At 42.8% G+C, this 12,253-nt stretch overlaps 1 protein-coding gene across 1 annotated transcript in view; it reads right to left on the bottom strand.

Moving 5' to 3' along the window:
* Positions 1–12,253, bottom strand: part of Atp10a (ATPase phospholipid transporting 10A (putative)) — a 99,532-nt gene that overhangs the window by 19,635 nt on the left and 67,644 nt on the right. The window contains exons 11-14 of the mRNA XM_029479570.1: positions 10,563–11,163; positions 4,959–5,062; positions 4,731–4,857; positions 984–1,168 (exon numbers count right to left, since the gene is read on the bottom strand). Of these exons, the coding sequence (XP_029335430.1) occupies positions 984–1,168; positions 4,731–4,857; positions 4,959–5,062; positions 10,563–11,163 (1,017 nt within the window). The remainder of the gene's footprint in view (positions 1–983; positions 1,169–4,730; positions 4,858–4,958; positions 5,063–10,562; positions 11,164–12,253) is intronic.

Genomic DNA, 12,253 nt, shown 5'->3' with positions numbered 1-12,253 from the left:
TTCTAGAATAACAAGCCTCCTCTACATCTATTGCATATCCTTGGAGGACAAAACCTCTATAAACTTGGTGAAGAAACATGAAAAAAAAAAAAAAAGAAGTTCAACCTTGCATTAATAAATCCCATATATACATTCTTTTGGCATTCTTTTGACTCTTTTAGATCCAACTTCTTCACCCAGGAGACATCGTTCTCCAGGGTCTACCTGATAAGTTTATTCCTCATCCTTCCTCAATGAAGTTTCTCTTTGCAACAGCTAGAGACCATTATAAAAAAACTATAACCCATCAAAATGCAGAGCTGTGAAGCCCAGTCCCAATGGATACATTTATAAGACAATTATTAGGCAAGTAGAACCTAAGGCTCAGGGATCATAGAGCAAAGTGGGCAGAATGATCATAAGAGCCAGAGGAACATGGAGTTTGCTGTGAGATTGTTTCTTCTAGAAATGTCAGAAGCTACACCCATGAGGTCTTATCAACAGGACTGCCTAAACATAAAAAGGACAACAAAAGACAAGCTAACATGGATGGAGGAAAGCCCAAGAGGTTCTTACTCTACAAAAAGAACTACAGGCAGCTATGGAATTCTGAGACTGGGAGAAATACCTATGTCACAACAATTTTTTTAAAGGCCATAAGGAGAATAAGGAGGAGGTATGTGAGAGGGTCTGGAGAGAAGAAAGGGAAGAAATGATGTGATTATAATCTCTAAGTATGAAACTTTAAAAAATAATAAAAAAGAAATCCCATAGAAGTCCACATCTCACAAGACAATGTTAAGAATGTCCCAAGTCTCAGACACAGTACCCATGATAAGAGGGATGCAGTGGGTAAGCATTCTTCTCATGGTGACTGCCAGAGGTGGAAGTCTTGGTGGCTTTCTAATATAACTGTATCTTTGGAGCTTGCAGAATATTAAGCATTGCCCACCCCCACCCCCACACCCCCAAGACAAGGTGCAGCCTCTCTGGAAGCTACCTACCTGAGAGTCAGCATTCAGTGTGATGACCTCTTCACCATGATCCAGCAGTTTGCAGGCATATGCAATGTTAATGGCTGTTTCCTGTTTGTCACCTGTGAGAACCCAAATCTGCAGGCCAGCTTGTCGTAATTTGGCAATGGTTTCAGGTACTCCTTCCTGAAGACGGTCTTCTATCCCCGTGGCACCTAGTTAAATGTATGACAGTTCCAGTGAGTCCTTAATCACAATTTGTGATGAGATACAAATGCCATGTACCAAACATACCAAAGACAGATGACGTACTACCAACTATCTAAGACTTTCTTAGGGCTCACCTGCCAGATGACACTGAATGGCAAAAAGTCCCTCTGGAACCAAGATAAAATGATTCCCCATTTCAGGACTGAACTACATACTTACCACAGCTATTGACATGACTCAGTCAAAAATATGTAGAAGGTACAAGGACAAGCCAGCAAACATAATTATGTACACTCGTAAAGAGTACCTTGAAATCTTTCTTACTAACAAGCAGCTAACTTTGCATATAATCTGACAACAGGGACCACGGGGAGAAGACATTACCATATGCCAAAGGATTCAAAGAAAAGTCTTAGTAGTAACCCATCCCCTATCTTCCTTTGGAAAGTTTTCATGTATAAAATACAATGTTTGTGTTCAACCATGTCAGCCATGTGTTATCCAAATGGATGGTGCAGAAAGATTCAATAGTTTTTCAAACAATACTATCATGAATGCCTTTTCCACAAACACGAAGAATTTAAGAGGTAAGATTTCCTTACTGACTTCATTATGCTTAGGAAAGTATGTGACAGGTAGGAAAAGATGAAATTTGAAAGGCTCCAGAATCCCAAACTTGTGGATCTACATTATCTCATAGAAAAGACTACAATCAAAACAAGAGGGTCTGCAGTGTCTGAAATTGCCTTCAGACTATGCATGATGTGTAAAGTATACAAAATGTAAGGTCATACTCTCTTGTGTATGTAAAAGAAACCACAAACACTCAAAACCAAAACCCTTCCTTTCCTGAGAATTTTGGGTCAAGACTATTTATCCAGTGTTGTAATGTGCTCAAGTCTGTCACCATTTCTCTTCTGTGTACATCCTGATAAGATGGTTTCTGCATTCCTACCTCTAGAAGTGAGCTGAATCCCATTATTTCCTGGGCTCCAGCGTTGACCCAGGATTCTTGCCATTCCTACTTCAAGCTCCCTGTCCTGGAGCACAGCTATGAACTGCATACGTGTGTCCCCAGCTGCCAACAATGCTTTGAGATTCGCAGAGGGAAGCCCTAAGTCCCAATGTTAGGAGGTATGGCCTTACATAGGTGATTATGTTTAGATGAGGCAATGAAGGGGAGATGCTGAATCCCAGGATTCACAGAAGCACTAGTTGAGTTCTGAACTCTTCCATATACCCACATAACAATACCTAGATATAAGCTGGCTTTTGATGAAACAGAAAAGGACTGAGGGGTTCCAGATGACATTTAGAGGAACCACAAAAAATTCTGGGGAAAATGAGAAGAATGTTATAGCTACATTTTCTCTTTTCCTGAGAAAGCAGTTTAAGAAGCCAGAATGACAGTGGCCCTTCCTGCTGAAATGTTATTTGTGGGTTGCCTAACATAATCACCTAAATAAAAAGACTAAGAAAGAGGAATTTAGCTTAGAAAATTAACTATATAAACAGCTCATTTCATCTTTCTCAGAAATAATAGTGAGGAGTTGGAGAACTTCTTAAATGCCTTGGCCGTTGGTGAAGCTCTGTTGGTTGACTCTTTTTCAAGCTTAGGTTCCATCACTCAAAACATAAATTTTCCAGGTGATAGGAGGTTGAAAGTAGTTAATAACTGGTCTTCAAGCAAGAAAGATCTGTTGAATTTTTGTTTATTATTTCTATGAATTCATGCAGAAGATCAAAAGGTATGCTGATCTCATTATCAGTGTGTGACTGAGGTTGACTAGGGCTGGTCTGACTTAGGGTATAGGATCAGATACACATCACAAAGACAGGAAATGGTGGATGTCCAATTACCAGAGATAATTTGTAGAAAAAAAGGTCAGTCAAGCCATGTCACGTGTGGATACAAGCACCTGAGACTCATCAGAATGCCAGTGGCTGAGGTAGAGCCCACCACTCAGTGCTTCACACCATCTCCTCCTTCCATCCTTGCAGTAGCCTTCCCATACTGTCATCATTACTCTACACAGAACAGATAACTAAACTTGGAAGAAAAGACTGAGTAACCTGCCCAAGCTTCCAGGACTAGTAAGTGGTAGAACCTGGACTGCACAACCAAGCCAGGACTTCAAACTGAGAAGAGACAGAAGGTAGGGAAGGAAGTCATAGTCATCCTATTATGACTCAGGAAAGGGAATAGATTCTATCTGCATTGCAAACTTCACTCTATCTGGGAACTTAGCACCATCCAGGAGAAATGCCACTTCATCACTCACCCACCACAGCCATGAAGGGGTAGTGCCTGGGAGCAAAGAGGTTGAGCAGGTGGTCTAGAAGTATCAGAAGGGCAACCTCCCTCTTATCACTCTAGCCATCAATAAAGAACATTCCAGAACTCCTCTTTCTGGGTTTTTATGTTGTTTGATTTGATTTTTTTTTTCAGACTAGGCTCCTCTATTTACCCCAGGCTGATGCCACATTCGCATCCTCTAGCCTGTACCTCCTCATCTAGGACTTAACAGGCATGTCCCACCTTAACTGCCTGTTGTTTGCTTCCTGAAGACAGTGGTCTCACTATGAGAGCAATCCCAATTCAGTAATCAAACCAGTGGCGTAAAATAGGCAGACACACTTTTGAGGACCTTCATTTAATGTACTAGAGATAGTATTCACTATGTCTCTGGGTTCCAAACGCTGAAGCTTCCTAAACAGGATATGGTCTGTCAGACAAAGTCTGTGGTGGTATTTTATCTAGAGCACATCATGCTATTAAATATTAACAGTAACTACTATAGACACATCATGCTATTAAATATTAATAGTAACGATTGTAAAAGACATGTATATATAGAAATATATATATAGATTCTTAACTCCTTTGCTCAGAAAATGAGGACAAGGGAATGCATCCTTTGTTAAATAAGAAAAGGGGAGTTCTCTGGAGCTGTGTGCAAACCCAGTGGAAATTCAGTAACATCTAAGTTTAGTTCCTGTGTGAGCACACATCACATACACAACTGTGGGACACTCAGCTGAACTTATTCACTATTTTAATATAAAATGCTAAACCACTGAAAAATTAAATATTAAAATAGGTACTAAAGTAATAAATACCTTAATGTCTTCCTAATAACTAATTAGATTTTATTAGAATTAAATAGGGACAAAGGAGGAAATAAGAGCCATCTTCTTTTCATTCCAAATGAATCTGAAATATTTATGAGATGCAAAACTCAGTATTTCCATGAATGTTCACATAGATTAGCAGGGGGTTGAAATGAAATCTTTTCAACTATCTATGGTTAAAAAAGGCTTGCTCCTTGTAGCCATTTTGATTAGACAGTGAGGCTTAAAGGAGGTAAGGAGTTCATATGTGTGGCCCATGGAAAAAGCCTACAGAATGTGTTCCTTCCGATGTGGAACAAGCTAGCTTCAGACTAAGTGGTTCCTCAGACAAGGCCAGCACTGTCCAGAGCAAGAGGAGCAGCCATGTCACTTGTCACTCGAGAACCCCTGCAACGAGCACTACTCAATACAACAGGCACCTGGAAAGCTAATTACCCAGCAGGTGCAAGTTCGTCTCCAGGCGAACGGCAGACTGGAAGAGGAGCTCCTCACGGCTCTCCACAGACGCCTCGGCTTCTATGTGGCTCTGCAACCAGCAGGCATACTCCTCTTTGCTCAGAACCTATGGAGACACACTGTTGAGTGCTGCACTGGGTGCTGTGCATGGGAGGCTGGGGAGGGCAGTTGCTAGTATGTGCCCTCATGAAGGTGGCCCTCACTTACCCTCTTGGCAATGCACAGGGTGCGCAGGCCTTCTACTGCATAATGATTGAGGTAATTCTGTGTTTTACTCCGGATCTTTTTCTGATGCCTTCCTCTGGCGTCATCTAGGACAGAGTACAAGAAGAATCATTAAGAGCAGCCCAGCTGAGTGCCCTCATGAGGTTTTCCTGGTGCCTGTCATATTGACTACAAACAGTGTGCAAAGTCAACCAGCTGTTACTTTAATAAAAGAATCTCATCAAAACACAAGTTTAGGGTTGTTTATAAAATCATTTGAGAAGCACAAGAGAACAAAATTTTATCAAAACTGCCTTGACATGTTTTTTGTAAAGTCTACTAAATAGAGGAATATACTAACTTATTTATGAAAAGAACTTCAAAGTCTCATTTTTCTCCCCAAAACATTCCCCACTGGTGAGAAAAGATGTCCAAGTATTGTGTATGTCATATTTTTACTAAACACATACACACACACTGAATTTAAAATTTAAGTGGAACTGAATATCCTATAGATTGTATTTTCTACCTCTGGCAATTCTGAACCATAAGACCGCTGAACCCAAGAAGTCTTGTCTACTATTCAAGTTCACCTCAAGACAAGCTGGATGTGGCCAGCAATGAAAAAGTGTGACAAAGGATGCAGGAGGCATCTGACAACTGGGGCAAAATATAAATAAATAAATAAATAAATAAATAAATAAATAAATAAAATTCTCAGTCTCATGTATGAAGCAGAACATACATAAATTATACCCTTATGGCATGAAAATGTCTTGGCAGGCTAATTCCTTAAAAGTGGCCTCTTATAGTTAGTAGTGAACATGAATGTTGTCCTGGATCATTTAACTTTAATATGTAAATTAATGACAAGTTAATATTTAATATTTAAATTAAAGACAAGTTCAAAGATATCCTCAGTTTGACTGCCTTATAGTGTTTTCTCATCACTGTTGCATGCTTTCTGAGTCTCTGGTCACTGATTTACTTTGAAATTAAAATGCAAATCACCCAAGCTCTTCATTGGTCTCTGGAGAGGAGAGTGTGGATGGTTCAGGAGAAGAGGATAATAGGGCAGTAACTCTGATCAACTACAGTTATTGAAAAAAACAAAACAAGTACTTGAATGAACTTAGACTAAGTCATTCAAGACTTGAAATGGATGGAGATAAGGATGGCCGTAGGCATCCATTTCTGGGCTGGGTGGAAACCAAGATATAGAACTATCTGCATAGTGTCTGATATAAAGGGGCAGCTACACTGCTTCACAAAACCTGCTCTCTGGCCTGCACTCAGCCCAGGCACAAGGACATAAGACTCTACCACATTTAGAGAAAACTTTTCTACACTATCAGGCAGGGCTATCAGAGGGAAAACAGTGCTGGGGCTTGAAGGACTTGTTTCTATGCTGGGATTGATGATCTATGATCTGGTAGAGGATGAAGGAGGTTGCAAAGTACCCAAGCTCCACTGGAGCATCACTGAAGATCTTGTGAGTCTAAGGAAATTGCATTCTGGAGCAAGGGTATGCATCACCCATTAGTCTTCTCATATCTTGGACTGAAGCCAGGGTCTGCTGACTCAGGTTAAAGTTATAATATTCCCAATGCCTGTAATGTCATACTCATGCCATAGGCTCTTTATCTTCCCCCCCCCTCCCTCTGATATTCTACAGCAATCTCTGGGGTTAGTTACCTACCTATTAATAGGGAGAAATTCTGTGTCTGGTGTTCAGCACCATAGATAATGGAACACCAGTATATTCAGAAGTGAGATGAAGGCTGCCAGTACCTACAATGCTTGTAGAGGGATCCATGAAGAAGGATGCTGAGACTGAACCAGGGTGGGGCAGACAAGTGCCAGAGTGACAGCTCCTACCACCGTCTAGAATGATGGCCTACATGTTCACCAACTTTCAAATACAGAGGGATTGAGAGAGCAGTAACTGGCCAGATACTGGGAGACTGCTGTTGCTGCTCACAACCTGTGAGGCTCCCAAAGGGGAATACAGTTTCTCTTCTTGATATCAATGTGTATTTTTTATAGAGTGCTAAGTGTTATTTCCTTTACACTTTTGAAATTATATTTTTCCAATAAAAATTATATTTTATTGAGAAACAGGGGAAATATAATTCTTTGGTTGTTTAGAGAGAGAGAAAAGAGAATAAAAAGCTTAACTGCTGTAGTAGGTAGCAGCATGTGAGACCCTGCTGGGCAGAGGGCTACAGTGAATATGCTTTCTGTCCTTGCTCCCAGAGAAAGGCCAGAGCAGACTGAATTCACTGTCTTAAAGTCTTTAAAGTGGTGACTCCACCAAACCACAGGCAAGGGAATCTTGGGGAGTGGTGACAGAGGAATAGAAGTCGGTGGCATACCGGGAATTGAGCCAGTGTGTACAGGGCTTCCTTTGAGGCAGGCATTGACACACAGAAAGTGAATGACTCACACAGGGTTGAAGAGCCAGGAAGTCCAGATGTGATGTTTGAACAGAGGAATGTGAAGACTTGGGTGGAATGTTGCTACGTATCTCACACCCACTTGTTGTCACTTCCCACCGTGGCCAGCAAGACGAAAGGATTTGGCTATGTGCTGATATAATGGCCTCTCTTGCCCTGTCACATTCACTTCTGGTAAAGTGCTGTGAGCTCTTTGAAGAAAGCGTGTGTCTTTCATCCAGCAAAGAGACCTGGGTACCCTCCTACTATCCTCATCTGTAAACAGGTCAGGTGGCCTGTTGCTTCTTGGTTATTCCTAGCCATCTGTAACAAGTCTGTTCTTCTCCACACCTATCTTATCTTCTCAAACTAAAAGCTAAACAATTATGTAGATGGTCATGTGTCCAGGTGGGTGAGTTCACTATAATTCCAGTGCTTTGCTACAGCTACTCCTCCTGCTAACTACAGTCTCAGTCTTGACATGTGCAGTATACTTATACATCCTTCCTACCCAAAGCAACTGCAATGCTTCCCAGAGGAAGGTGGAGATCCACACAAACAAGTGATTTCTCTTTGTTCTACTTGCCAGGTGGCACTTGAGAATATAAGATAGAACTGTCATCACCTAGGCCTTCCAGTATGTAAGGAATTTGAGCTCTGTTCTTATCTGCTGCTAACTGCAGGTGGCAGGCTTCTTCCTGAGGCCTACCCTAGGGGGTGGACAGGACAAGGCAGATGGGTGCACATCAACCAGGCGTTGTGGCAGCATGACTTAAGTGGAAGGGGTTGCAAAGCTCCCCAACTTTGACCTTAAAGCTGGTTCTGTTTATGCTTTGTAAAGAGTAAATATTTTCTTCCTTTGCAGATACTGCACCAGAGCAAAGCCGTGGGCACACTTAGTAGCCACCATCTCTGGGTACTCTGCTATGTTCCCTCCTGTCCTTAATGAGTGTCCTGACACTACCCCAGATAATGTTCCTTCCCCTGTGGCATATTAGGAGAAATAGGCATAAAATGGCAAGCAGTCCATACTATTACATTTTATTTAATGACATCTTTTTCTGAGATAGCCTTAGCTTTGGTTGATTTTAAAATATCTTTTACACTACAAGAAGACCTATGGAGTCAACTAATCTGGGCCCTTGGGGGCTCACAGAGACCAAAACACCAACCAAAGAGCATGCAGGGGCTGGACCTACGTCCCCCTACACATTTGTAGCAGATGTGCATGTTTGTCTACAATTGGAATGGGGTTGTCTCTGACTCTGTTGCCTGCCACTGGATCACCTTCCCAGAGCTGGGCTGCCTTGTCTGTCCTCAGTGGGAGAGGAAGTGCCTCCAGCTATAACTTGAAATCCCAGGGCTGGTGCTACCCCAGAGGGGCTTCTCATTCTCTGAGGAGAAGAGGAAGGGGTTGTTGGGGGAGGGGCTGTGATGGTGGGATAGGAGAAGAGGAGGACTGCAATTGGCATGTGAATAAACAAACTAATAAATGAATGAAAAAGAATAAAACGTGAAACAGTGGTGATAAAGTGTGGATCCTTCAAAGCCCATGTATTAAAGGTTTGGTCCCACTGTTTTGGAGCAGGGTGGATGATGTCCACAACCTGAAGTTTGGTGGAAGTTCATTAAATCACCATGAATATGCTTTCAAAGGGGTAAATAGTACCTGGACTGCACCCCGTTCCACTTTTGCTTCCTAGCCATGAGATAAGGAGTTTGTTCTAGTGAGCCTCATCACAATAACGGGATTAATAGAGTCAAGCAACTGTGTATTAACATCTCTTAACTGTGATCCCAAGTAATCCTCTCTATAGGCTGATATGTTCAGGTATTTTGTTGCAGTGATAAAAAAAAGTTGACTATCAGATGGCATTACAAGACTGAGTAGTAAGAGTTTCTTTATGGTTTATCTATACAGTTGTGATGTTCTTAAACCTCTTAAAATAAATGGCTTCCTTCATGGAGTCTGGTTCCTTGCCCAGCTAAGTAGGGCTTACTGCCCCCTACAGCTAGCATCGGATGTGATGGGCTTCTTCAGCTGTCCTCTTCCTCACTGTACATGCCAGTGACTTCATTCTTTGAGAAGTTCATGCATGCATACAGTGTATTTTGATTACTGTCCTTTCTGATCTCACTCCTACTCCCACCACATGCCTTCCGCATACAGTCCTTTTTCTACAGTACCTTTCTTTTTATCATGACCTTTTACTTGTGCGAGAGGCTGAAGCCTCTACCATCTATCCTTCTGCCTTTAAGTACTGCCAGTAGATGGAAATCTGCTCAGACAGCTACCTTCTCTGTGCTTTCTTTCATGTAGGTGTAAACAAGCATCAAGAATTAAAATGAAGGTTATCTTGTAATGGAAAAAATAAAATCAACCCATTAATAGGGCTCTGTTATGAGCATCAAGAACTCCATATACAGTCTCACAACAGGTGATACCCAATGTGATTCAAGGATATGGAAGCCAGAAATATTGTAGGGGTCAAGCATCAAAGCCCTGGGCTGGATCCTTTTGGGCTACTATCAGCATTCAGCATCCACCTTCGTCCTCACTCCTTTGTTCTCACTACAGTGTTGACAGAGGAAAAACCAAGTTCACTTTACAATGTGGCCTTTGCTTTCCTTCTGCAGGTCAGGAGGGGATTTCTAGCTGCTCAGAGTTACAACCTTTTTGATGGTTAATCACACTGTGGTTTTACAAACCACAATTTACCCCAAAAGTAATGGAAAGAGGGTCCTTAGCCCATTGAAAGCAGAATAAAGATGCTGGGAGGCCCACTTCCTATGACACCAATCTACTCTTACATAGTCCACAGACAGGCTAAAGATTATGGCCTAGAACTCAAAGCTGTCCCAAGTCTACAGCAGAAAGGAAACTTCCAGAACATTCGATCTAAAGGCTCTTCAGTCTTCATTGCTTATAATTTAAGTGGGATGCTTTCCAAGAAATCTCTAACTCCACTATGCTTAGAGGGCAGAAGAAGGTGAGGGCAAGATGCCAAAGCCCCCTAAATTCATGCCACTGGGCACTAAGAACGCTGGGATTCTCTCAAAGGGTCTGTGCTACAGGCAGGATTAATGAAAATCCCTTGACTCGGCTGGGTAGTTTTTCTCAAAATGCCCTGCCTGGCTCTAGGGTGCAATGTAAGAAGAGGAGGCTAATTACCTGAGGAGCAGGGCAGCAGAAGATCCATGACCACTGAATCGGCTCCCTTGGTGTATACATTGATCTCGTCAGTCAGCGGGTGGCGGATCACCACTGACATCCTCTTGCGGATGGAGTCGAAGCCAAGTGTGTGCAGCAGCTCGAAGGTGAGCCTGCCTAGGTATGGCAACTCCACAGACACCTGGTCGTGAAGCCGGTCCACCAGGGCACAGTTATAGGCTCTGGCTGCATACACCAGTGCAGCCTCATCTGGGCTCTCAGCCTCATATCGCAGCTCCCCCTCCTGCTGCTCCTTCTGCTCCTCTGGACACTTCTGGTCTGTAGTACACTCTGAGGCCCAGCTTTCCTCCTGGCCTGCCTGGCTGGCATAGCCATTGCTGGCAATGGACGGTGCTGTTTGACCTAGCTTCTCCTCCAGCCCAAGAAGCATGCTGTCCTGAGACAGGCTGGGCAGAAAGGCTGATCCAGATTTGTGGCTGGATTTACTGGTGCTCAGGTTCCCGATACTGCTGCAGCCAGAAGCCAGGCGGCTGGGCGTGAACCTCCGAAGGAAATCTTCTATGGTCTTTACTGGGGACTTCAGCTCAAACCTCACCCTCACCTGTAATGGAAGCAGTCCAAAGGCAGATGAGAAAAATCCCAACTATCCCTCACTCTTCATAAGTGCCTCAGAGGATCAAGTGGTTCACTGATGTTCAGGGCAAACTGAGCCTGTCTCTTCCACCTACTCCACAATGGAGACCTGAGACACAGGCCTAAAGTATGACAAAAGCATTTTTCCTTTGGACCTATAGTGCCTTTTTTATTTTTATCTCTTTTCATTTGCTTCTTTTGGTTCTGAGAACTGAGTGCTGGACCTCATGCATGCTAAGCCTACCTTCTGCCATGGAACCATATGTCCTTGCACACTGGAATGACTAAATATGCTATATGTCTGATTGGGGAAAGGTATCACTCTGCAGCACCTGATGCCTCCAACGCTCCTGACGATGATATTTACCTAGAAGGTGATATTTACCTAGATGCAGGAACAAAAATGTATTCAGAAACATATTCATTTGCAGTGCAAGGGTGGGTGAGTAAATATTCTTTCTGTTCCCTCTGTAGAAGAGCACATGTGACCTTCTGAACACACCTTATGTTAGTTAAAGGGTAACCTAGCAAACCCTCAGCCCTCCAGAAATATACATGCCAGAGGGCTTTAATGCTTTGTGATAAAATGTTCCCACAGCCAGGTAAGGGATGCTAAGGCAGCTTGTACGACAGTAGGAATCAGCTTCTCCTCAGAGCTGGCTATACAAACTTTGCATCTGAGTGTAAGCTTGAGGATCTTCTGTCCATTTTAGGATCTTTCAGGTCTCTTAGGGCCTAGACAAGTTGAAGTATTGAGAATTAAGAGCATAGCTAAGTGAACAATGTTTTCTGCCGTTGTAGAGAGTGGTAGTCTACCTTGCTCATTCCACATAATTTCCCTGGGGTTCTATTAGTGGAGGTTGCTGGAAGAGGTGAGCCAGGAGGCTGGTAGGGGGAAGGTCTAGGGCACACATTCAGCCCTGAACACCATTTCCATCCATGACTTACTTGATACGAACAATCAGGCTCACAGGCATCTATTATGCAGCCTGATTCATGAGCACAATTCTATGAGGAACACTTGGGCTACACAGGAGCCCTTTTCACATGAATCTTTC

This window comes from Mus caroli, chromosome 7 (genome assembly GCF_900094665.2).
Source record: "Mus caroli chromosome 7, CAROLI_EIJ_v1.1, whole genome shotgun sequence".
Taxonomy (NCBI): domain Eukaryota; kingdom Metazoa; phylum Chordata; class Mammalia; order Rodentia; family Muridae; genus Mus; species Mus caroli.
Note: the sequence above shows the minus strand (reverse complement) of the source record. Positions and strands in the feature narration are given on the sequence as shown.